The 27,469-nt window shown below is 42.9% G+C and overlaps 1 protein-coding gene across 1 annotated transcript in view; it reads left to right on the forward strand.

The window, feature by feature from the left end:
- LOC311149011 (KICSTOR complex protein SZT2-like) overlaps positions 1–27,469 on the forward strand; it is a 130,346-nt gene that overhangs the window by 99,347 nt on the left and 3,530 nt on the right. Inside the window, exons 68-73 of the mRNA XM_084186082.1 lie at positions 4,768–4,981; positions 5,293–5,479; positions 5,557–5,679; positions 6,347–6,683; positions 6,962–7,171; positions 25,949–26,059. Coding sequence (XP_084042208.1) covers positions 4,768–4,981; positions 5,293–5,479; positions 5,557–5,679; positions 6,347–6,683; positions 6,962–7,171; positions 25,949–26,059 — 1,182 coding nt within the window. The remainder of the gene's footprint in view (positions 1–4,767; positions 4,982–5,292; positions 5,480–5,556; positions 5,680–6,346; positions 6,684–6,961; positions 7,172–25,948; positions 26,060–27,469) is intronic.

Consider the following 27,469-nt stretch of genomic DNA (forward strand, 5'->3'; position numbering starts at 1 on the left):
GCTGGTTGAGAGAATATAACATATATTTTGATTTGTTTAACACTTTTTTGGTTACTACATGATTCCATATGTGTTATTTCATAGTGTTGATGTCTTCACTATTATTCTACACAATAGTAAAAATAAATAAAAACCTTTGAATGAGTAGGTGTGTCCAAACTTTTGGCTGCTACTGTATGGCTTGCGAAAGTATTCACTCCCCTTGGCATTTTTCCTATTTTGTTGCCTTAGAACCTGGAATTAAAATGGATTTTGGGGGGGGGTTGTATCATTTGATTTACACAACATGCCTACCACTTTGAAGATGCAAAATATGTTTTATTGTGAAACAAACAAGAAAAAAAGAAGGAAAAAAATAACTTGAGCATGCATAACTATTCACCCCCCCCAAAGTCAATACATTGTAGAGCCACCATTTGCAGCAATTACAGCTGCAAGTCACTTTGGGGATGTCTCTATAAGCTTGGCACATCTAGCCACTGGGGATTTTTGCCCATTCTTCAAGACAAAACCGCTCCAGCTCCTTGAAGTTGGATGGGTTCCGCTGGTGTACAGCAATCTTTAAGTCATACCACAGATTCTCAATTGGATTGAGGTCTGGGCTTTGACTAGGCCATTCCAAGACATTTAAATGTTTCCCCTTAAACCACTCAAGTGTTGCTTTAGCAGTATGCTTAGGGTCATTGTCCTGCTGGAAGGTGAACCTCCGTCCCAGTCTCAAATCTCTGGAAGACTGAAACAGGTTTCCCTCAAGAATTTCCCAGTATTTAGCGCCATCCAACATTCCTTCAATTCTGACCAGTTTCCCAGTCCTTGCCAACGAAAAACATCCCCACAGCATGATGGTGTTCTCGGGGTGATGAGAGGTGTTGGGTTTGCACCAGACATAGCGCTTTCCTCATCTGACCAGAGTACCTTCTTCCATATGTTTGGGGAGTCTCCCAAATGCCTTCTGACGAACACCAAACGTGTTTGCTTATTTTTTTCTTTAAGCATTGGCTTTTTTCTGGCCACTCTTCTGTAAAGCCCAGCTCTGTGGAGTGTACGGCTTAAAGTGTCCTATGGACAGATACTCCAATCTCCGCTGTGGAGCTTTGCAGCTCCTTCAGAGTTATCTTTGGTCTCTTTGTTGCCTCTTTTAATAATGGATTTAATGGTGCTCTGTGGGATGTTCAAAGTTTCAGATTTTTTTTATAACCCAACCCTGATCTGTACTTCTCCACAACTTTGTCCCTGACCTGTTTGGAGAGCTCCTTGGTCTTCATGGTGCCGCTTGCTTGGTGGTGCCCCTTGCTTAGTGGTGTTGCAGACTCTGGGGCCTTTCAGAACAGGTGTACAGTGGGGGAAAAAAATTATTTAGTCAGCCACCAATTGTGCAAGTTCTCCCACTTAAAAAGATGAGAGAGGCCTGTAATTTTCATCATAGGTACACGTCAACTATGACAGACAAATTGAGATTTTTTTTCTCTCCAGAAAATCACATTGTAGGATCTTTAATGAATTTATTTGCAAATTATGGTGGAAAATAAGTATTTGGTCACCTACAAACAAGCAAGATTTCTGGCTCTCACAGACCTGTAACTTCTTCTTTAAGAGGCTCCTCTGTCCTCCACTCGTTACCTGTATTAATGGCACCTGTTTGAACTTGTTATCAGTATAAAAGACACCTGTCCACAACCTCAAACAGTCACACTCCAAACTCCACTATGGCCAAGACCAAAGAGCTGTCAAAGGACACCAGAAACAAAATTGTAGACCTGCACCAGGCTGGGAAGACTGAATCTGCAATAGGTAAGCAGCTTGGTTTGAAGAAATCAACTGTGGGAGCAATTATTAGGAAATGGAAGACATACAAGACCACTGATAATCTCCCTCGATCTGGGGCTCCACGCAAGATCTCACCCCGTGGGGTCAAAATGATCACAAGAACGGTGAGCAAAAATCCCAGAACCACAAGGGGGGACCTAGTGAATGACCTGCAGAGAGCTGGGACCAAAGTAACAAAGCCTACCATCAGTAACACACTACGCCGCCAGGGACTCAAATCCTGCAGTGCCAGACGTGTCCCCCTGCTTAAGCCAGTACATGTCCAGGCCCGTCTGAAGTTTGCTAGAGTGCATTTGGATGATCCAGAAGAGGATTGGGAGAATGTCATATGGTCAGATGAAACCAAAATAGAACTTTTTGGTAAAAACTCAACTCGTCGTGTTTGGAGGACAAAGAATGCTGAGTTGCATCCAAAGAACACCATACCTACTGTGAAGCATGGGGGTGGAAACATCATGCTTTGGGGCTGTTTTTCTGCAAAGGGACCAGGACGACTGATCCGTGTAAAGGAAAGAATGAATGGGGCCATGTATCGTGAGATTTTGAGTGAAAACCTCCTTCCATCAGCAAGGGCATTGAAGATGAAACGTGGCTGGGTCTTTCAGCATGACAATGATCCCAAACACACCGCCCGGGCAACGAAGGAGTGGCTTCGTAAGAAGCATTTCAAGGTCCTGGAGTGGCCTAGCCAGTCTCCAGATCTCAACCCCATAGAAAATCTTTGGAGGGAGTTGAAAGTCCGTGTTGCCCAGCGACAGCCCCAAAACATCACTGCTCTAGAGGAGATCTGAATGGAGGAATGGGCCAAAATACCAGCAACAGTGTGTGAAAACCTTGTGAAGACTTACAGAAAATGTTTGACCTGTGTCATTGCCAACAAAGGGTATATAACAAAGTATTGAGAAACTTTTGTTTATTTTCCACCATAATTTGCAAATAAATTCATTAAAAATCCTACAATGTGATTTTCAGGATTTTTTTTTCTCATTTTGTCTGTCATAGTTGACGTGTACATATGATGAAAATTACAGGCCTCTCATCTTTTTAAGTGGTAGAACTTGCACAATTGGTGGCTGACTAAATACTTTTTTTCCCCACTGTAAATATACTGAGATCATGTGACAGATCATGTGACACTTAGATTGCACACAGGTGGACTTTATTTAACTAATTATGTGACTTCTGAAGGTAATTGGTTGCACCAGATCTTATTTAGGGGCTTCATAGCAAAGGGGGTGAATACATATGCACGCACCACTTTTCCGTTATAATTTTTTTCACTTCACCAATTTGGATTATTATAAAAATCAATTTCAATTACAGGTTGTAATGCAACAAAATAGGAAAAACGCCAAGTGGGATGAATAATTTTGCAAGGCACTGTATCGATAATTGACTTTTTTACTAAGTTATATGTGTTTCACCACCTCTTTGCTAGCACAGTTTGAAAGGGGTTTAACATAAACACTAAGTTAAAGATACAGGCAAGTTTCAAAGGTATACCCAAAATAGTTTTTAGATATGAACGCCTGAGCAATTAATGCAAGAAATGACTGAGCAATTAATTCAGTGTTGTTGCTAAAAGGTCCCTAATAAATGTGTTGTTCCGCTCACAAAATTAAATAGTATTATATTGTGTCCCTGTGGTTTCACTGCTAAAGGGAAGTTTGTACTCCTAATAGCTTCCGCTGCCCTATGGACTCAGGGGTCAGAGGCTCCAGATCTCTCCAGCTCCAATGGGGAACACTGACCAACATAACCATTTACCTACTAAACTGCTCTGTACCATAATGTTCCGACTTCTGACATTACACTACCAGTTCTAGCCTTCAATCTCTTCTACAGTCTGTACAGAAATGTTATTTTATTTATTTTATTGAAGGTGTCTGCCCTAGCACAAATAAGATGGCAAAGTCAGGTACAAAATGTTCAGTTCATCAGAGAGGTGGTGAAAGGTTCAACTGTTACGTTTACTTAAAAGGAGAGAGAAATAAATGTTTCTTGATGTGTAATGTACTGTATGCCTCTAGACTAGTGCTGACATTGAATGTGAGTGTTTCCCCCCCCCTAACTCTTGGATTAGATAAGACCTATTTGCATTTGTTCCAGGCAAACGGTCAAGATGAAAGCAGCAGCAGTAATAGCATTTACCCCCCTTCCCCTTCCGAACACCCCTCCTGGAACCCTAGCTCCTGTTAATGTGTAGTAATTACTGCATGCACCAGCCTCTCACCGCAAACATTTGCATTTAGCCATTAATGCTTTTGTAAGCCTCCGCTTTGATGTTGGATTTAATTAAATAAGATATAATTGTGAAGTTGATTGATATCACAGTTGCTTATAAAAGGCTCTCACAAAGGAGGGGTGGGAGTAGCGTTGCAGCATAAGCAATTTAAGTGCATGCTGCCACAAATTGGATAGATACAACACAGACAGACAATGGCTGTGGAATGGCTGAAACAGCAGGGACGTATTTCCTACCGATGTAGACGAGTTTAATGGGACTGCTATTACTATTAGACACTAGACAGATAGCAATGCCAAGAGACAGAGGAGCTAGGCCTAACTTCAGAAACATTATTATAAAACATTGAATTGTGCATATGATACTGCCAATACTGCCTTGATATTAATCCAGGAGAATTCTAATGATTTTGTGAATGGATGGACTTGAGAAAAGAGGCTTGGGGTTTAAGGTCATGATCTGAGGATGCTAAGAATGCTGGGTAGGGTAGGTCATGGGGATCTTCTTCCTCTGGAGAAGGTGTTTGGTAGGTTCCATGGTGTGTGTGTGTGCGTGCGTGCATGTCTATGCTTGTGCGACTGTGTGTGTGTGTGTGTGTGTGTGTGTGTGATGTATCCCATTCCATCCCTGCAGCCCTTAAAGAACTTGGTAGGGAGTGTCTACACTGTGTCACCCCCTCCCTCTCTCTCCTCCAGCTCTCCATGCTGTTCACAGAGGAGTGTGATAAGGTGCGTGACCTGATGCACGTGCACTCGTTCAGCTATGACTTCCACCTACGGGTGGTGCACCAGTACCTGGTGGGCTGTCACATGACCCTGCGGCAGGGATACCAGCTCACTGGCTTCCTGGAGGACTTCATAGCTCATCACCCTGACATCCCCAAGTTCGGACGCAATCACGTCTTCCAGGGTGAGTCTGACCCAGCCCACCTAAACAACTAGACCCTGATGTTGTTACTGAAATTAGTCCCAGCAGTAGGAACATGTTTAAGACTAAGGCCAGAATTAAAACCAACACAGATTAACCACCTGTGCTTGCGATTGACTTTCTCATGTGATTTCTGCTTGACCCTGAGCCTAACAGTGAGCATGATCTCTGTGGACATCGGGGAAATTGCCTTTGAAAGTCTATCGCTGTGCGCAGGTTACTAATCTGTGTTGGGTTGAATCTAGGCTTATGTCCTGTCAGTGAGCTCATGCTTCTACCTGTCTGTCTGTCAGGGAGTTTCTCTATCTCTACGGGGATGATCACAGCCCACCAGCTGTATAACTACATCACTGACCACGCTGGCACCTACGGCATGAAGCCCCTTCGCATGTCCAAGGTTGCAATGACCAGCGAAGGCAAGAAGGGAGCGCCACCCAGCTCTGACCTGCATGAGTATGCTCTGGTGGCGCTGTGGAACAGGTAGTTTATGGACACACACACACACACCTCCGTGACTCTAAAATATACATTATTCATGACCTATTCTTCTCCTCTAGCTCTGGCTCTTACAAGGACCTGGAAGGCCTGCGTCACCATGACGATTTTGACGTGTCCCTGCTGGTGTGTCACAATGCCGCTCCGTTTGAGGAGCAGTCGGAGGGAGAGCGACATCTGCTGAGGTCCAGTGTAGATCTAGTATATATATTGCTTGGCTGAGCTGATGAGACAGTGGATTGCAAAGTCAGATGGAACAGAGTAAATAGCCATTTTAGCATCATAGATTTAGCTGGTGGTAACTTGTGGAATAGACACGTGCTGGAATGCGGTTTTAACCAATCAGCGTCCATGATTAGACCCACCTGTATAAATATCACACAATGGATGGGGGAAGTAATTACACCTAGTCAGATGGGTTAGTCCAGGGTATACATGTGGTAAAAACCATGTTGCTCTCTTTTGTCCTTGAGCAAGGCAGTTAACCCCCAACAACGGGTGCCGATGACGCGGACGTCGATTAAGACCTCTGGTTCGGAGGGTATGGGTTAAATGAGGAAGACACGTTTTGGTTGAATACATTCAGTTGTGCAACTGACTAGGTATCCCCCTTTCCCTTTCTTCAATCCTCTGAAATCCTGTGGGAAATTGTTTATTTTGGAAATTGGGGAAGGTTATAATTTCATACAGTAGGTTGCTATTGAAAACAGTAGGTTAGTATTCTATACAGTAGGTTACACAATATGAAACAGTGTACTGTACCAATATCTCTATGTATGTATGAAGTTTATTGCACTGCTTTGACATTGACAGTGTGTGTGGGATGTGACCATGTGTGTGTTAATGTTTCAGGCTGCGTTACTACGTGATCATGACCAGTCAGCGAGAGCTGTTCCCCCGGCTGACTGCTGACATGCGGCGCTTCAAAAAGCTTCCCCAGATACACCGTGAGGCCCGCGACCTGGGAGGAAGGGTTCCTCTTGAGAGAGGGACAGAACCGGGCGGGGCACGGGACCCTGATCCAGACCTCTGGGAGGAGACCCCCACTGCAACCTCAGCCCCAGACACGGCCATCTCTATCCCCAGCGATGGGAACGAGTTCTACCCCCTGACTGGCCCCCGGAGGTCTGGGTCTGGGGCCCAGGGACTCCTCTACCCCTCTCCTCTGTTCCCCCTACTCAATCAGGAGGTAGGGTTCTCCAGGACCGCTATAACTTAATTGTGGTTTTAATCTTGAACTAGTTAATGTGTGTATTGTTGTACTCACGTGGATGAGGCAACTGTAGGTTACTATTTCATACTAGGTTCATTTCTATACAAAAGGAATATGTTACTATGTTAGTATAACTAAATAAATCCGTGTACCAATATATTTATGTAGTAGTTATTGCTGCTATGGCATATACATGAGGTTATAGGCAATGTATTTTAAATTAGTCGAATAAATTGACTAAATCATCCATCCAGGTGGGCTGTGCGCGGAGGCAGATCCAGGCGAGCGTGGAGCAGGCCATGGGCCACTGTCGCAGGGATAATCTGTGGAGGAGACTGTTCCATGGTGAACACCATCACCTGGCAATGGACAAGCTCAAGCTGAGCAAACTTTCCTTCAGCGAATTGGAGGAGCTCCTCAATGCCGTGCAGAGTCAATCTGTCGGGGAGATCGACCCACAGCTGGTAAAGAACACACTGTACCTCACTCCACTACAGACCACACCACCTCACCTCACTGTGTACACCAACACAACTGAACCCCACTCTGCCATAGTTCATATTGGCCATATCTTTCCTGCAGGGTCGGGATCCATTCCATTTCCATTAAGTCAATTTAGGAAATAAGCTGAAGTTCCAATACCCGATTTTCCTCATTACTTTTCAATGATAGACCCTGACCTTGCTTTCCTGTTTACACACAAACCCTCCTCCCTCGCTGACTCACTCAGATGTGCAGTGACGTTTGATGAAACATGTCTTTCTCAGGTCTTGTTTGTATCGCCTCTATTAGCTTAAGGCTTTAGAAGTAGGAGGAATGTTGCTTAGCTGCTGTGTTGATTTGACAGCATCTGTTTGCTGCTCTTTCTGTTTAGGAAATATCTCAAACACCCCTCGACACCCTACTGTACACATACAGCAAGAGGCATAATTATTATAGAGCCATCTACACCTACATTGAGGGAAAAAAGTATTTGATCCCCTGCTGATTTTGTACGTTTGCCCACTGACAAAGACATGATCAGTCTATCATTTAAATGGTAGGTTTATTTGAACAGTGAGAGACAGAATAACAACAACAAAATCCAGAAAAACACACTTCAAAAATGTTATACATTGATATGCATTTTAATGAGGGAAATAAGTATTTGACCCCTCTGCAAAACATGACTTGATTGATTACTTGGTGGCAAAACCCTTGTTGGCAATCACAGAGGTGAGACGTTTCTTGTTGTCGGCCACCAGGTTTGCACACATCTCAGGATGGATTTTGTCCCACTCCTCTTTGCAGATCTTCTCCAAGTCATTAAGGTTTCGAGGCTGACATTTGGCAACTCGAACCTTCAGGTCCCTCCACAGATTTTCTATGGGATTAATGTCTGGAGACTGGCTAGGCCACTCCAGGACCTTAATGTGCTTCTTCTTGAGCCACTCCTTTGTTGCCTTGGCCGTGTGTTTTGGGTCATTGTCATGCTGGAATACCCATCCACGACCCATTTTCAATGCCCTGGCTGAGGGAAGGAGGTTCTCATCCAAGATTTGACGGTACATGGCCCCGTCCATCGTCCCTTTGATGCGGTGAAGTTGTCCTGTCCCCTTAGCAGAAAAACACCCCCAAAGCATAATGTTTCCACCTCTATGTTTGATGGTGGGGGATGGTGTTCTTGGGGTCATAGGCAGCATTCCTCCTCCTTCAAACACGGCGAGTTGAGTTGATGCCAAAGAGCTCCATTTTGGTCTCATCTGACCACAACACTTTCACCCAGTTCTCCTCTGAATCATTCAGATGTTCATTGGCAAACTTCAGACGGGCCTGTATATGTGCTTTCTTGAGCAGGGGGACCTTGCGGGCGCTGCAGGATTTCAGTCCTTCACGGCGTAGTGTGTTACCAACTGTTTTCTTGGTGACTATGGTCCCAGCTGCCTTGAGATCATTGACAAGATCCTCCCGTGTAGTTCTGGGCTGATTCCTCACCGTTCTCATGATCATTGCAACTCCACGAGGTGAGATCTAGCATGGAGCCCCAGGCCGAGGGAGATTGACAGTTATTTTGTGTTTCTTCCATTTGCGAATAATCGCACCAACTGTTGTCACCTTCTCACCAAGCTGCTTGGCGATGGTCTTGTAGCCCATTCCAGCCTTGTGTAGGTCTACAATCTTGTCCCTGACATCCTTGGAGAGCTCTTTGGTCTTGGCCATGGTGGAGAGTTTGGAATCTGATTGATTGATTGCTTCTGTGGACAGGTGTCTTTTTATACAGGTAACAAACTGAGATTAGGAGCACTCCCTTTAAGTGTGCTCTTAATCTCAGCTCGTTACCTGTATAAAAGACACCTGGGAGCCAGAAATCTTTCTGATTGAGAGGGGGTCAAATACTTATTTCCCTCATTAAAATGCAAATCAATTTATAACATTTTCTACATGCGTTTTTCTGGATTTTTTGTTGTTGTTATTCTGTCTCTCACTGTTCAAATAAACCTACCATTAACATTATAGACTGATCATTTCTTTGTCAGTGGGCAAACGTACAAAATCAGCAGGGGATCAAATACTTTTTTCCGTCACTGTATTATTAAAACGCATCTGGTCACTGATTGGATTGTGCCGCCATTCAGAGAGATTGGATGGTTCCAGTCAGGTGTATATGTGTTAGATTCAATAGCCTAATTTCCAGTATCACGCCATGTCCGTATTAGGCTATTGCGTTCTAGACGTGATTGGATTTGGCTGAGTACCTCTGGAGGTAGATAAGCATGCATTGTGTCAGTGTTGTAGAGTTTCCTGTTAGTCTCTTATCCTCTTAAATTACCACCCATTAAAATTGTGCTTTTAGATGGAAACATTTAATTTAGTTACCAGTAAATCACTGAGAACAGATTATCTTCTGCAATAACTGAAAACCACTTTAACCCAATAGTTTGTTACTGATGTTACCGATTATAGCCTTCCTTCACTTGTTGACTTTGCCTTTCTTGAGCGCTCCAATCATTTCAATTAGTGTTCGTTATACTTAGTTTCAATTACACAATGGATTTAGCATCTACAGACAAAGATAGACAAATGTACCTTTCAGCAGGACAACACAAGGCCTAAAACACAAGACCAAATATACACTGGATTGCTTACCAAGACGACATTGAATAATCATGAATGGCCTAGTACAGTTTTGATTTAAATTGGCTTGAAAATCTATGGCAATACTTGAAAATGGCTGTCTAATCTGAATGATCAACAACCAACTTGGCAGAGCTTGAAGAATTCTTTAAAGAATAATGGGCAAATATTGTGCAATCCAGGTGTTCAAAGCTCTTAGAGAATTACCCAGAAAGACTCACAGCTGTAATCACTGCCAAAGGTGATTCTAACATGTATTGACTCAGGGGGTTGAAGACTTATCTAATCAAGATATATTAGTGTTAAATGCTAACTATTTTTTCCCTTTTTTTAAATGTTGACATTACAGAGTATTTTGTGGAGATTGTTGACAGAAAATGACAAATCAATGTTAATCCCACTTTGTAACACAACAAAATGTGGAAAACGTTAAGGAGTGTGAATTATTTCTGAAAGCACTGTATATATTGGCATTTACCATTAAATCCACGCAACCCAATACGATTACAATTGCAAAACACTATAATCAAATAAAATGTTATTTGTCACAAGCTTTGTAAACAACAGGTGTAGACTAACAGTGAAATGCTTACTTACGGGCCCTTCTCAACAATGCAGATAGAAAGAAAATGGAGAAATAATCGAAAAGTAAAACACATAATAATAATAATAATAATAATAATAATAATAATAAATAAACAAAGATAACTTGGCAAATGCACTGGGTACCAGTACTGAGTTGATGTGCAGGGGAACGAGGAAATTGAGGTACATAAACTATATATACAAAAGTATGTGGACACCCCTTCAAATTAGTGGATTTGGCACCTTACAGGTATATACAATCGATCACACAGCCATGCAATCTCCATAGACAAACATTGGCAGTAGAATGGCCTTACTGAAGAGCTCAGTGACTTTCAACGTGGCACCGTCATAGGATGCCACCTTTCCAACAAGTCAGTTCGTCAAATATCTGCCCAGCTTGAGCTGCCCCGGTCAACTGTAAGTGCTGTTATTGTGAAGTGGCAATGTCTCGGAGCAACAACTGCTCAGCCGCAAAGTGATAGGCCACACAAGCTCACAGAACGGGACCGCATAAAAATCGTCTGTCCTCAGTTGCAACATTCACTACCGAGTTCCAAACTGCCTCTGGAAGAAACATCAGCACAATAACTGTTCGTCGGGAGCTTCATGAAATGGGTTTCCATGGCCAAGCAGCTGCACACAAGCCTAAGATCACCATGCGCAATGCCAAGCATCTGCTGGAGTGGTGTAAAGCTCGCCGACATTGGACTCTGGAGCAGTGGAAACGCTTTCTCTGGAGTGATGAATCACGCATCACCATCTGGCAGTCCAACGGACAAATCTGGGTTTGGTGGATGCCAGGAGAACGCTACTTGCCCCAATGCATAGTGCCCCTATCCATAGTGCCAACTGTAAAGTTTGGTGGAGGAGGAATAATGGACAGGGGCTGTTTTTCATGGTTCGGGCTAGGCCCCTTAGTTCCAGTGAAGGGGAGTCTTAACGCTACATTTCATTTTAGATTTTAGTCATTTAGCAGACGCTCTTATCCAGAGCGACTTACAGTTAGTGAGTGCATACATTCCCCACGTGGGAATCGAACCAACAACCCTGGCGTTGCATGCGCCATGCTCTACCAACTGAGCTACAGGAGGCCCTACAGCACACAATGACATTCTAGACGATTCTGTGCAACTTTGTGGCAAAAGTTTGGGGAAGGCCCTTTCCTGTTTCAGCATGACAATGCCCCCGTGCATAAAGCGAGGTCCATACACAAATGGTTTGTTGAGATCGGTGTGGAAGAACTTGATTGGCTTTACAGAGCCCTGACCTCAACCCCATCGAACACCTTTGGGATGAATTGGAACGCCGACTACGAGCCAGGCCTAATCTTCCAACATCAGCACCCGACCTCACTAATGCTCTTGTGGCTAAATGGAAGCAAGTCCCCACAGCAATGTTCCAACATCTAGTGGAAAGCCTTCCCAGAAGAGTGGAGGCTGTCATAGCAGCAAAGGGGGGACCAACTACATATTAATGTCAATGATTTTGTAATGAGATGTTTGACGAGCAGCTGTCCACATACATTTGCTCATGTTGTGTATGTACAGTACCAGTCAAAAGTTTGGACATGCCTACTCATTCAAAGGTTTTTCTTTATTTTTACTATTTTTTACATTGTAGAATAATAAAAACACATATGGAATCATGTAGTAACCAAAAAAGTGTTAATCAAATCAAAATATATTTTATATTTGAGATTCTTCAAATAGCCACCCTTTGCCTTGATGACAGCTTTGCACACTCTTGGCATTCTCTCAACCAGCTTCATGAGGTAGTCACCTGGAATGTATTTCAATTAGCAGGTGTGCCTTCTTAATAGTTAATTTGTGGAATTTCTTTCCTTCTTAATGTGTTTTAGCCAATCAGTTGTGTTGTGACAAGGGGGGAGGGGGGGGGGGGGGGGGTATACAGAAGATAGCCCTATTTGGTAAAAGACCAAGTCCATATTATGGCAAGAACAGCTCAAATAAGCAAAGAGAAACGACAGTCCATCATTACTTTAAGACATGAAGGTCAGTCAATCCAGAAAATATCAAGAACTTTGAACGTTTCTTCAAGTGCAATCTTTGCTATGCTGTAATAAAGGCTTTACTTTTTTCCCCGTTAGAACAGACTAGTATTACTTTATTTAGTGTTAACACTGTTCCAAATAGGCAGAAAAATAATATTGTAACCTAACAGCACCTGTTTGTCACACATAATATGCACGCAGCTCTCGACGCCTATAACCTCCTTTTTTAAAATCTCCTTCTTATTGTTTTTATTACAATTATTATTATGATTATCATTAAAATAATATGTAATGTTGTTATCATTAGTAGGCTTTGTATAGAAGCCTTGTGTAACCTCCATCAAGCTGTAGGCCTAAGAGTGCGTCCTGTTTAGTCTTAATACTCTCTGTTGACCAATATATTATTTTGGGTGGGGACAGCCCTAATTGGTTTTCTACCCAAAGTTGTAAAGGAAATGTTGTGATCTATTTAATAAACACAAGAGACCAGCACAATGGATGAGTATGGCGGTATAGCAGGAACAGCAGCATCTAGTGATCAAAACCTGGTATTTTCGCACTACTTTAGGGTAAATAATGCAAGCGACAAATTTCTCTGAACAGGGGAAAAACACATCACCAGATTCACAGGGAATACATTACATAGTATGGAGAAGCAATACTCCAAGCCGCAGCTTCATACTACTTGTTAAACATAGCGAATTTATACTAAACTCAGCAAAAAAAATTAACGTCCTCTCACTGTCAACTGCGTTTATTTTCAGCAAACTTAACATGTGTAAATATTTGTATGAACATAACAAGATTCAACAACTGAGACATAAACTGAACAAGTTCCACAGACATGTGAGTAACAAAAATTGAATAATGTGTCCCTGAACAAAGGGGGGGTCAAAATCAAAAGTAACAGTATCCAGCTGCATTAAGTACTGCAGTGCATCTCCTCCTCATAGACTGCACTAGATTTGCCAGTTCTTGCAGTGAGATGTTACCCCACTCTTCCACCAAGGCACCTGCAAGTTCCCGGACATTTCTGGGGGGAATGGCCCTAGCCCTCACACTCCGATCCAACAGGTCCCAGATGTGCTCAATGGGATTGAGATCCGGGCTCTTCGCTGGCCATGGCAGAACACTGACATTCCTGTCTTGCAGGAAATCAAGCACAGAACGAGCAGTATGGCTGGTGGCATTGTCATGTCAGGATGAGCCTGCAGGAAGGGTACCACATGAGGGAGGAGGATGTCTTCCCTGTAACGCACAGTGTTGAGATTGCCTGCAATGACAACAAGCTCAGTCCGATGATGCTGTGACACACCGCCCCAGACCATGACGGACCCTCCACCTCCAAATCAATCCCGCTCCAGAGTACAGGCCTCGGTGTAACGCTCATTCCTTTGACTATAAACGCGAATCCGACCATCACCCCTGGTGAGACAAAACCGCGACTCGTCAGTGAAGAACACTTTTTGCCAGTCCTGTCTGGTCCAGCAACGGTGGGTTTGTGCCCATAGGCGACATTGTTGCCGATGATGTCTGGTGAGGACCTGCCTTACAACAGGCCTACAAGCCCTCAGTCCAGCCTCTCTCAGCCTATTGCGGACAGTCTGAGCACTGATGGAGGGATTGTGCGTTCCTGGTGTTGCCATCCTGTACCTGTCCCGCAGGTGTGATGTTTAGATGTACCGATCCTTTGCAGGTGTTGTTACACGTGGTCTGCCACTGCGAGGACGATCAGCTGTCCGTCCTGTCTCCCTGTAGCGCTGTCTTAGGCGTCTCACAGTACAGACATTGCAATTTATTGCCCTGGCCACATCTGCAGTCCTCATGCCTCCTTGCAGCATACCTAAGGCACATTCACGCAGATGAGCAGGGACCCTGGGCATCTTTCTTTTGGTGTTTTTCAGAGTCAGTAGAAAGGCCTCTTTAGTGTCCTAAGTTTTCATAACTGTGACCTTAATTGCCTACTGTCTGTAAGCTGTTAGTGTCTTAACGACCGTTCAACAGGTGCATGTTCATTAATTGTTTATGGTTCATTGAACAAGCATGGGAAACAGTGTTTAAACCCTTTACAATGAAGATATGTGAAGTTATTTGTATTTTCACAAAGACAGGGTCCTGAAAAAGGGACGTTTCTTTTTTTGCTGAGTTTTTATACTGGTTGTTGGGGTTGGATTGGTGTGGGCGGTCTGTGGGTGGCTATTTACCATTTTGTGGGGGATTCCTCATGTCTTACTCATTGGTAGGAAAAAGTTTGGTACAAATCAGATGTTGGGTACTATATTTATTGGATATTATCTGAATTCTATAGATACAATTTTCATTTTACTTAATGTTGAAGAAAAAAAATCAGGAATGCCAATCTTACCTGTTTCTCACTACAGAAACAATTTCAGATCAATCTTGGCTTGCCAAAATGACAAGGAACGATTGTCATTTGTGCGAGTTACTTGTGCGAGTCGGACAGGAGAGAAACACGCCACGTAATCCATGGAGAAAGGAATCCTGATAATCACAGGCTCCCTCTAAAAGCCCACTTACCTTCCCTGATCCAGTGGTTGTTGGCTCCTGGGCTGCTCACTGTGTGACTGACAGCTCCTTCAGGTATTAGAGCCTTCCCACAGTGCACCGCAGCAGCTCATCCCATCAGAGCTGAGACGGTGAGGCAGGTGGAGAATGGAGCCAAGACCAGGCCATATCCTCCCTACATTAACCACACAATATTTACTGTGACAGCAAAATAAGGTTAATGTAGCCGTCGTATCCCCATGCGCAGTTGGAGAACATGTCAATGTGCTGAATGCAGATATGTGCAGTGTGATTACATGTAGCTACTCCACTGTGCCAATGTCTTATTTGATCTATTCTGTGGTTACATCCCTATTCCCTATATAGTTAACTACTTTTGACCATGGCCCATGGGCTCTGGTCAAAAGTAGTGCACCATTTAGGGAATAGGGTACCATTTGGGATTCTGCCTATGAGTTAGTTCTATAACCCCTGACTCTCTGGGCATGTCATAAGTCTAAATGCTGCTCACAACAAGGGGATAGCGCTCAGCTACCAGAGGTCTACTCTGCCTACATGTGATACACAAATCCAGAAGATCCCCAGCTTCAAATTAGATTTTAAACCAAATTGAACAACATATAGAATGTGTCTGATGATACTCTTTGCTAGTTACTAATTTCATTTAAATGTCTATTTAAAGATTAAATAAATCAAAAATCCAGTCCATCATGAGGTTGAAGCTTCTCGATGCTCAGAAGTGCAGAAGGTCTTTATTCTGAGTAGGATGTTAGCATGGGATGCTTCCCAAACCCTATTTCCTAGTGTATATAGGCTATGGGGTGCCATTTGGGACAGTAGAGAGCTGCCCTTTTCAAATAAAGTTCTATATACCTTATTATTATGTAACAAAATATGCACTTCAAGTTAGTGTGGTGGTATAACCACAGTAGAGAGCTGCCCTCTTCAAAGATATATTTATACATGTCTTAATACACACTCTGTCTTTCCCACAGGGATCTCAGCAATTATCAATAGAAAAGTCACAAACCCAAACATCCTATTTATAATTTACAGTGAGGGAAAAAAGTATTTGATCCCATGATGATTTTGTACGTTTGCCCACTGACAAAGAAATGATCAGTCTATAATTTTAATGGTAGGTTTATTTGAACAGTGAGAGACAGAATAACAACAAAGAAATCCAGAAAAATAAATGTCAAAAATGTTATAAATTGATTTGAATTTTAATGAGGGAAATAAGTATTTGACCCCCTCTCAATCAGAAAGATTTCTGGCTCCCAGGTGTCTTTTCTCCCTCGGCCTGGGGCTCCATGCAAGATCTCACCTCGTGGAGTTGCAATGATCATGAGAACGGTGAGGAATCAGCCCAGAACTACACGGGAGGATCTTGTCAATGATCTCAAGGCAGCTCGGACCATAGTCACCAAGAAAACAATTGGTAACACACTACGCCGTGAAATCCTGCGGCGCCCGCAAGGTCCCCCTGCTCAAGAAAGCACATATACATGCCCATCTGTAGTTATCCAATGAACATCTGAATGATTCAGAGGAGAACTGGGTGAACGTGTTGTGGTCAGATGAGACCAAAATGGAGCTCTTTGGCATCAACTCAACTCGCCGTGTTTGGAGGAGGAGGAATGCTGCCTTTGACCCCAAGAACACCATCCCCACCGTCAAACATGAAGGTGGAAACATTATGCTTTGGGGGTGTTTTTCTGCTAAGGGGACAGGACAACTTCACCGCATCAAAGGGACGATGGACAGGGCCATGTACCGTCAAATCTTGTGTGGGATTCTCCTTCCCTCAGCCAGGGCATTGAAAATGCGTCGTGGATGGGTATTCCAGCATGACAATGACCCAAAACACACGGCCAAGGCAACAAAGGAGTGGCTCAAGAAGAAGCACATTAAGGTCCTGGAGTGGCCTAGCCAGTCTCCAGACCTTAATCCCATAGAAAATCTGTGGAGGGAGCTGAAGGTTCGAGTTGCCAAACGTCAGCCTCGAAACCTTAATGACTTGGAGAAGATCTGCAAAGAGGAGTGGGACAAAATCCCTCCTGAGATGTGTGCAAACCTGGTGGCCAACTACAAGAAACGTCTGACCTCTGTGATTGCCAACAAGGGTTTTTCCACCAAGTACTAAGTCATGTTTTGTAGAGGGGTCAAATACTTATTTCTCTCATTAAAATGCAAATCAATTTATAACATTTTTGACATGCGTTTTTCTGGATTTTTTTGTTGTTATTCTGTCTCTCACTGTTCAAATAAACCTACCATTAACATTATAGACTGATCATTTCTTTGTCAGTGGGCAAACGTACAAAATCAGCAGGGGATCAAATACTTTTTTCCGTCACTGTATTATTAAAACGCATCTGGTCACTGATTGGATTGTGCCGCCATTCAGAGAGATTGGATGGTTCCAGTCAGGTGTATATGTGTTAGATTCAATAGCCTAATTTCCAGTATCACGCCATGTCCGTATTAGGCTATTGCGTTCTAGACGTGATTGGATTTGGCTGAGTACCTCTGGAGGTAGATAAGCATGCATTGTGTCAGTGTTGTAGAGTTTCCTGTTAGTCTCTTATCCTCTTAAATTACCACCCATTAAAATTGTGCTTTTAGATGGAAACATTTAATTTAGTTACCAGTAAATCACTGAGAACAGATTATCTTCTGCAATAACTGAAAACCACTTTAACCCAATAGTTTGTTACTGATGTTACCGATTATAGCCTTCCTTCACTTGTTGACTTTGCCTTTCTTGAGCGCTCCAATCATTTCAATTAGTGTTCGTTATACTTAGTTTCAATTACACAATGGATTTAGCATCTACAGACAAAGATAGACAAATGTACCTTTCAGCAGGACAACACAAGGCCTAAAACACAAGACCAAATATACACTGGATTGCTTACCAAGACGACATTGAATAATCATGAATGGCCTAGTACAGTTTTGATTTAAATTGGCTTGAAAATCTATGGCAATACTTGAAAATGGCTGTCTAATCTGAATGATCAACAACCAACTTGGCAGAGCTTGAAGAATTCTTTAAAGAATAATGGGCAAATATTGTGCAATCCAGGTGTTCAAAGCTCTTAGAGAATTACCCAGAAAGACTCACAGCTGTAATCACTGCCAAAGGTGATTCTAACATGTATTGACTCAGGGGGTTGAAGACTTATCTAATCAAGATATATTAGTGTTAAATGCTAACTATTTTTTCCCTTTTTTTAAATGTTGACATTACAGAGTATTTTGTGGAGATTGTTGACAGAAAATGACAAATCAATGTTAATCCCACTTTGTAACACAACAAAATGTGGAAAACGTTAAGGAGTGTGAATTATTTCTGAAAGCACTGTATATATTGGCATTTACCATTAAATCCACGCAACCCAATACGATTACAATTGCAAAACACTATAATCAAATAAAATGTTATTTGTCACAAGCTTTGTAAACAACAGGTGTAGACTAACAGTGAAATGCTTACTTACGGGCCCTTCTCAACAATGCAGATAGAAAGAAAATGGAGAAATAATCGAAAAGTAAAACACATAATAATAATAATAATAATAATAATAATAATAAATAAACAAAGATAACTTGGCAAATGCACTGGGTACCAGTACTGAGTTGATGTGCAGGGGAACGAGGAAATTGAGGTACATAAACTATATATACAAAAGTATGTGGACACCCCTTCAAATTAGTGGATTTGGCACCTTACAGGTATATACAATCGATCACACAGCCATGCAATCTCCATAGACAAACATTGGCAGTAGAATGGCCTTACTGAAGAGCTCAGTGACTTTCAACGTGGCACCGTCATAGGATGCCACCTTTCCAACAAGTCAGTTCGTCAAATATCTGCCCAGCTTGAGCTGCCCCGGTCAACTGTAAGTGCTGTTATTGTGAAGTGGCAATGTCTCGGAGCAACAACTGCTCAGCCGCAAAGTGATAGGCCACACAAGCTCACAGAACGGGACCGCATAAAAATCGTCTGTCCTCAGTTGCAACATTCACTACCGAGTTCCAAACTGCCTCTGGAAGAAACATCAGCACAATAACTGTTCGTCGGGAGCTTCATGAAATGGGTTTCCATGGCCAAGCAGCTGCACACAAGCCTAAGATCACCATGCGCAATGCCAAGCATCTGCTGGAGTGGTGTAAAGCTCGCCGACATTGGACTCTGGAGCAGTGGAAACGCTTTCTCTGGAGTGATGAATCACGCATCACCATCTGGCAGTCCAACGGACAAATCTGGGTTTGGTGGATGCCAGGAGAACGCTACTTGCCCCAATGCATAGTGCCCCTATCCATAGTGCCAACTGTAAAGTTTGGTGGAGGAGGAATAATGGACAGGGGCTGTTTTTCATGGTTCGGGCTAGGCCCCTTAGTTCCAGTGAAGGGGAGTCTTAACGCTACATTTCATTTTAGATTTTAGTCATTTAGCAGACGCTCTTATCCAGAGCGACTTACAGTTAGTGAGTGCATACATTCCCCACGTGGGAATCGAACCAACAACCCTGGCGTTGCATGCGCCATGCTCTACCAACTGAGCTACAGGAGGCCCTACAGCACACAATGACATTCTAGACGATTCTGTGCAACTTTGTGGCAAAAGTTTGGGGAAGGCCCTTTCCTGTTTCAGCATGACAATGCCCCCGTGCATAAAGCGAGGTCCATACACAAATGGTTTGTTGAGATCGGTGTGGAAGAACTTGATTGGCTTTACAGAGCCCTGACCTCAACCCCATCGAACACCTTTGGGATGAATTGGAACGCCGACTACGAGCCAGGCCTAATCTTCCAACATCAGCACCCGACCTCACTAATGCTCTTGTGGCTAAATGGAAGCAAGTCCCCACAGCAATGTTCCAACATCTAGTGGAAAGCCTTCCCAGAAGAGTGGAGGCTGTCATAGCAGCAAAGGGGGGACCAACTACATATTAATGTCAATGATTTTGTAATGAGATGTTTGACGAGCAGCTGTCCACATACATTTGCTCATGTTGTGTATGTACAGTACCAGTCAAAAGTTTGGACATGCCTACTCATTCAAAGGTTTTTCTTTATTTTTACTATTTTTTACATTGTAGAATAATAAAAACACATATGGAATCATGTAGTAACCAAAAAAGTGTTAATCAAATCAAAATATATTTTATATTTGAGATTCTTCAAATAGCCACCCTTTGCCTTGATGACAGCTTTGCACACTCTTGGCATTCTCTCAACCAGCTTCATGAGGTAGTCACCTGGAATGTATTTCAATTAGCAGGTGTGCCTTCTTAATAGTTAATTTGTGGAATTTCTTTCCTTCTTAATGTGTTTTAGCCAATCAGTTGTGTTGTGACAAGGGGGGAGGGGGGGGGGGGGGGGTATACAGAAGATAGCCCTATTTGGTAAAAGACCAAGTCCATATTATGGCAAGAACAGCTCAAATAAGCAAAGAGAAACGACAGTCCATCATTACTTTAAGACATGAAGGTCAGTCAATCCAGAAAATATCAAGAACTTTGAACGTTTCTTCAAGTGCAATCTTTGCTATGCTGTAATAAAGGCTTTACTTTTTTCCCCGTTAGAACAGACTAGTATTACTTTATTTAGTGTTAACACTGTTCCAAATAGGCAGAAAAATAATATTGTAACCTAACAGCACCTGTTTGTCACACATAATATGCACGCAGCTCTCGACGCCTATAACCTCCTTTTTTAAAATCTCCTTCTTATTGTTTTTATTACAATTATTATTATGATTATCATTAAAATAATATGTAATGTTGTTATCATTAGTAGGCTTTGTATAGAAGCCTTGTGTAACCTCCATCAAGCTGTAGGCCTAAGAGTGCGTCCTGTTTAGTCTTAATACTCTCTGTTGACCAATATATTATTTTGGGTGGGGACAGCCCTAATTGGTTTTCTACCCAAAGTTGTAAAGGAAATGTTGTGATCTATTTAATAAACACAAGAGACCAGCACAATGGATGAGTATGGCGGTATAGCAGGAACAGCAGCATCTAGTGATCAAAACCTGGTATTTTCGCACTACTTTAGGGTAAATAATGCAAGCGACAAATTTCTCTGAACAGGGGAAAAACACATCACCAGATTCACAGGGAATACATTACATAGTATGGAGAAGCAATACTCCAAGCCGCAGCTTCATACTACTTGTTAAACATAGCGAATTTATACTAAACTCAGCAAAAAAAATTAACGTCCTCTCACTGTCAACTGCGTTTATTTTCAGCAAACTTAACATGTGTAAATATTTGTATGAACATAACAAGATTCAACAACTGAGACATAAACTGAACAAGTTCCACAGACATGTGAGTAACAAAAATTGAATAATGTGTCCCTGAACAAAGGGGGGGTCAAAATCAAAAGTAACAGTATCCAGCTGCATTAAGTACTGCAGTGCATCTCCTCCTCATAGACTGCACTAGATTTGCCAGTTCTTGCAGTGAGATGTTACCCCACTCTTCCACCAAGGCACCTGCAAGTTCCCGGACATTTCTGGGGGGAATGGCCCTAGCCCTCACACTCCGATCCAACAGGTCCCAGATGTGCTCAATGGGATTGAGATCCGGGCTCTTCGCTGGCCATGGCAGAACACTGACATTCCTGTCTTGCAGGAAATCAAGCACAGAACGAGCAGTATGGCTGGTGGCATTGTCATGTCAGGATGAGCCTGCAGGAAGGGTACCACATGAGGGAGGAGGATGTCTTCCCTGTAACGCACAGTGTTGAGATTGCCTGCAATGACAACAAGCTCAGTCCGATGATGCTGTGACACACCGCCCCAGACCATGACGGACCCTCCACCTCCAAATCAATCCCGCTCCAGAGTACAGGCCTCGGTGTAACGCTCATTCCTTTGACTATAAACGCGAATCCGACCATCACCCCTGGTGAGACAAAACCGCGACTCGTCAGTGAAGAACACTTTTTGCCAGTCCTGTCTGGTCCAGCAACGGTGGGTTTGTGCCCATAGGCGACATTGTTGCCGATGATGTCTGGTGAGGACCTGCCTTACAACAGGCCTACAAGCCCTCAGTCCAGCCTCTCTCAGCCTATTGCGGACAGTCTGAGCACTGATGGAGGGATTGTGCGTTCCTGGTGTTGCCATCCTGTACCTGTCCCGCAGGTGTGATGTTTAGATGTACCGATCCTTTGCAGGTGTTGTTACACGTGGTCTGCCACTGCGAGGACGATCAGCTGTCCGTCCTGTCTCCCTGTAGCGCTGTCTTAGGCGTCTCACAGTACAGACATTGCAATTTATTGCCCTGGCCACATCTGCAGTCCTCATGCCTCCTTGCAGCATACCTAAGGCACATTCACGCAGATGAGCAGGGACCCTGGGCATCTTTCTTTTGGTGTTTTTCAGAGTCAGTAGAAAGGCCTCTTTAGTGTCCTAAGTTTTCATAACTGTGACCTTAATTGCCTACTGTCTGTAAGCTGTTAGTGTCTTAACGACCGTTCAACAGGTGCATGTTCATTAATTGTTTATGGTTCATTGAACAAGCATGGGAAACAGTGTTTAAACCCTTTACAATGAAGATATGTGAAGTTATTTGTATTTTCACAAAGACAGGGTCCTGAAAAAGGGACGTTTCTTTTTTTGCTGAGTTTTTATACTGGTTGTTGGGGTTGGATTGGTGTGGGCGGTCTGTGGGTGGCTATTTACCATTTTGTGGGGGATTCCTCATGTCTTACTCATTGGTAGGAAAAAGTTTGGTACAAATCAGATGTTGGGTACTATATTTATTGGATATTATCTGAATTCTATAGATACAATTTTCATTTTACTTAATGTTGAAGAAAAAAAATCAGGAATGCCAATCTTACCTGTTTCTCACTACAGAAACAATTTCAGATCAATCTTGGCTTGCCAAAATGACAAGGAACGATTGTCATTTGTGCGAGTTACTTGTGCGAGTCGGACAGGAGAGAAACACGCCACGTAATCCATGGAGAAAGGAATCCTGATAATCACAGGCTCCCTCTAAAAGCCCACTTACCTTCCCTGATCCAGTGGTTGTTGGCTCCTGGGCTGCTCACTGTGTGACTGACAGCTCCTTCAGGTATTAGAGCCTTCCCACAGTGCACCGCAGCAGCTCATCCCATCAGAGCTGAGACGGTGAGGCAGGTGGAGAATGGAGCCAAGACCAGGCCATATCCTCCCTACATTAACCACACAATATTTACTGTGACAGCAAAATAAGGTTAATGTAGCCGTCGTATCCCCATGCGCAGTTGGAGAACATGTCAATGTGCTGAATGCAGATATGTGCAGTGTGATTACATGTAGCTACTCCACTGTGCCAATGTCTTATTTGATCTATTCTGTGGTTACATCCCTATTCCCTATATAGTTAACTACTTTTGACCATGGCCCATGGGCTCTGGTCAAAAGTAGTGCACCATTTAGGGAATAGGGTACCATTTGGGATTCTGCCTATGAGTTAGTTCTATAACCCCTGACTCTCTGGGCATGTCATAAGTCTAAATGCTGCTCACAACAAGGGGATAGCGCTCAGCTACCAGAGGTCTACTCTGCCTACATGTGATACACAAATCCAGAAGATCCCCAGCTTCAAATTAGATTTTAAACCAAATTGAACAACATATAGAATGTGTCTGATGATACTCTTTGCTAGTTACTAATTTCATTTAAATGTCTATTTAAAGATTAAATAAATCAAAAATCCAGTCCATCATGAGGTTGAAGCTTCTCGATGCTCAGAAGTGCAGAAGGTCTTTATTCTGAGTAGGATGTTAGCATGGGATGCTTCCCAAACCCTATTTCCTAGTGTATATAGGCTATGGGGTGCCATTTGGGACAGTAGAGAGCTGCCCTTTTCAAATAAAGTTCTATATACCTTATTATTATGTAACAAAATATGCACTTCAAGTTAGTGTGGTGGTATAACCACAGTAGAGAGCTGCCCTCTTCAAAGATATATTTATACATGTCTTAATACACACTCTGTCTTTCCCACAGGGATCTCAGCAATTATCAATAGAAAAGTCACAAACCCAAACATCCTATTTATAATTTACAGTGAGGGAAAAAAGTATTTGATCCCATGATGATTTTGTACGTTTGCCCACTGACAAAGAAATGATCAGTCTATAATTTTAATGGTAGGTTTATTTGAACAGTGAGAGACAGAATAACAACAAAGAAATCCAGAAAAATAAATGTCAAAAATGTTATAAATTGATTTGAATTTTAATGAGGGAAATAAGTATTTGACCCCCTCTCAATCAGAAAGATTTCTGGCTCCCAGGTGTCTTTTCTCCCTCGGCCTGGGGCTCCATGCAAGATCTCACCTCGTGGAGTTGCAATGATCATGAGAACGGTGAGGAATCAGCCCAGAACTACACGGGAGGATCTTGTCAATGATCTCAAGGCAGCTCGGACCATAGTCACCAAGAAAACAATTGGTAACACACTACGCCGTGAAATCCTGCGGCGCCCGCAAGGTCCCCCTGCTCAAGAAAGCACATATACATGCCCATCTGTAGTTATCCAATGAACATCTGAATGATTCAGAGGAGAACTGGGTGAACGTGTTGTGGTCAGATGAGACCAAAATGGAGCTCTTTGGCATCAACTCAACTCGCCGTGTTTGGAGGAGGAGGAATGCTGCCTTTGACCCCAAGAACACCATCCCCACCGTCAAACATGAAGGTGGAAACATTATGCTTTGGGGGTGTTTTTCTGCTAAGGGGACAGGACAACTTCACCGCATCAAAGGGACGATGGACAGGGCCATGTACCGTCAAATCTTGTGTGGGATTCTCCTTCCCTCAGCCAGGGCATTGAAAATGCGTCGTGGATGGGTATTCCAGCATGACAATGACCCAAAACACACGGCCAAGGCAACAAAGGAGTGGCTCAAGAAGAAGCACATTAAGGTCCTGGAGTGGCCTAGCCAGTCTCCAGACCTTAATCCCATAGAAAATCTGTGGAGGGAGCTGAAGGTTCGAGTTGCCAAACGTCAGCCTCGAAACCTTAATGACTTGGAGAAGATCTGCAAAGAGGAGTGGGACAAAATCCCTCCTGAGATGTGTGCAAACCTGGTGGCCAACTACAAGAAACGTCTGACCTCTGTGATTGCCAACAAGGGTTTTTCCACCAAGTACTAAGTCATGTTTTGTAGAGGGGTCAAATACTTATTTCTCTCATTAAAATGCAAATCAATTTATAACATTTTTGACATGCGTTTTTCTGGATTTTTTTGTTGTTATTCTGTCTCTCACTGTTCAAATAAACCTACCATTAACATTATAGACTGATCATTTCTTTCAGTGGGCAAACGTACAAAATCAGCAGAGGATCAAATACTTTTTTCCCTCGCTGTATGTCCGTCTGATGAAGAAAAAATAAGTGGAATGGAAACTTCACCGCCAGTGAGCTGAGAGAACAGATTAGGAGTGTAGTAAAGTATGCACATTGAGAACTGAGTAGGCTCTGCAGCATTGCAGGGGTCTCCTTGAAAAGCTGCCTACAGCTTCGTCTTCCCTCCCAATCCCTCTGCTTGCATTATTTGCTTCTATTCATAATGTATGTCAGGGAATCACAGATTCTCAGCCAAGCAATGTTTTATACATTTTGGATTCAAAGCCAACTTAGTATTTGGATGTGTACTATTTGGGCTTTTCTTTTTTGGAAGGTAATATCTAGAAGACTTTGAAAGATGTTTACTCTTAACTTAATTCCTAATGTATCCTTTGTCAGTGTGTGTAGGCTAATTGTTCCTCCAGTTTGAGCAGTAGTTCTTATGTAGCTGGAGCAGTTCTGCATCTGGGTGGTAACTGGTAGGGTCAAGCCTTTGTTTGTCTCTAGTTCAGAAGCCTGACGAATACTTTCGGGTCAAAATGTTGCACAATAACACTTTGGGACCATTCAGCACTGTGTGGCCCGGGTATCTATCTTTCTTTCAAAGCTTTTTGTCCTCTCTCTCTGTTCCAGGACTGTTTCCTTACCATGAGTCCCAGCTGGTACCAGAGTCTGATCAAAGTGCTGCTGACTCGCTTCCCTCAGAGCTGCCGACACTTTGATGACAGTGGCATTCAGTATCTGGTAAGAACAAAACAACTAATATAACATATAAAATATAAACACTACAAAAACATAAAAACTACATCTCCCTACATCACTTTGTCCACAATTACAGTACAATTAAAATGGCTTGCCAAAATGGCTTCCATAGTGCGGCCTTCGGAGCTCAACCACCACTAAATCAGGGTCATGTTCAGTAGGGCACACGTAGCAAAATCTGCAATGGAAAACGTATCAAAACCGTTCTCCCCACTGAACACAGCCCTTCCCAGTATATTATGAGGTGCCTCGCCCTATTTCTGACAATATATAAATAGCTCTCTAAATTCTGCAATGACTGACATGACGAGGAAAACTACTGATGCACTACCCAATTTCGAAATTGCACCTTGTGCATTCAACTATTACAACTTTCAAGAGTAACTTGAAAGCCCAACTTTGTATTTGTTCATCTCCCCCTACCTCTCCGCACCCCACAGTTTGGGAACCACTGGACAAAGCACCACCAGCTACTGCACCTCCAGCTGATTCAATGTGACCCAGAATATAATGTAGATAAACAGGGGAAAGCACCCCACTAAGCAAATTAATTATCCCCTGTTCTCTACTCCACATTCAATGTGATTCCATCCACCTCAAGCCAAACTGTATCTTGACACTACATGCAACAACATCAAAACCACCGGGTGCCTCTATCAAAGTTCCCATAGCTCAGTCATTGGACTCCAGCGTTTATTATATGCATTCAAGAAAAATACTATATCACTCTATATGTGTAATATCCTATAATTAATTCCCTCCCTCCATCCCCTATTTGATTTTGAAGGTGATCTTTTTATACTTAACAAAAATATAATCACAGCATGTTAAGTGTTGGTCCCATGTTTCCTGAGCTGAAATAAAAGATCCCAGAAATGTTCCATATGCACAAAAAGCTTATTTCTCTTAAAATGTGTGGACACATTTGTTTACATCCCTATTAGTGAGCATTTCTCATTTGCCAAGATAATCCATCCACCTGACAGGTGTGGAATATCAAAAAGCTGATTAAACAGCATGATCATTGCACAGGTGCAATAAAAGGCCACTCTAAAATGGGCAGTTTGTCACACAACACAATGCCACAGATATCTCAAGTTTTAAAGGGACTGTGTAATTGGCATGCTAACTGCAGGAATGTCCACCAAAGCTGTTGCCAGATAATGTAATGTTCATTTCTTAAGCCGACCTCCAACGTCGTTTTAGAGAATTTGGCAGTACATCCAACCAGCCTCACGACCACAGACCACGTGTAACCACACCAGGCCAGGACTTCCACATCCGTTTTCTTCACCTGCGGGATCGTCTGAGACCAGCCACCCGGACAGCTGATGAAACTGTGGGTTTGCACAACCGAAGAATTTCTGCACAGCCTGTCAGAAACCGTCTCAG

The sequence above is a fragment of the Coregonus lavaretus genome, assembly GCF_964263955.1.
Source record: "Coregonus lavaretus genome assembly, chromosome: 21".
Classification (NCBI taxonomy): Eukaryota; Metazoa; Chordata; class Actinopteri; order Salmoniformes; family Salmonidae; genus Coregonus; species Coregonus lavaretus.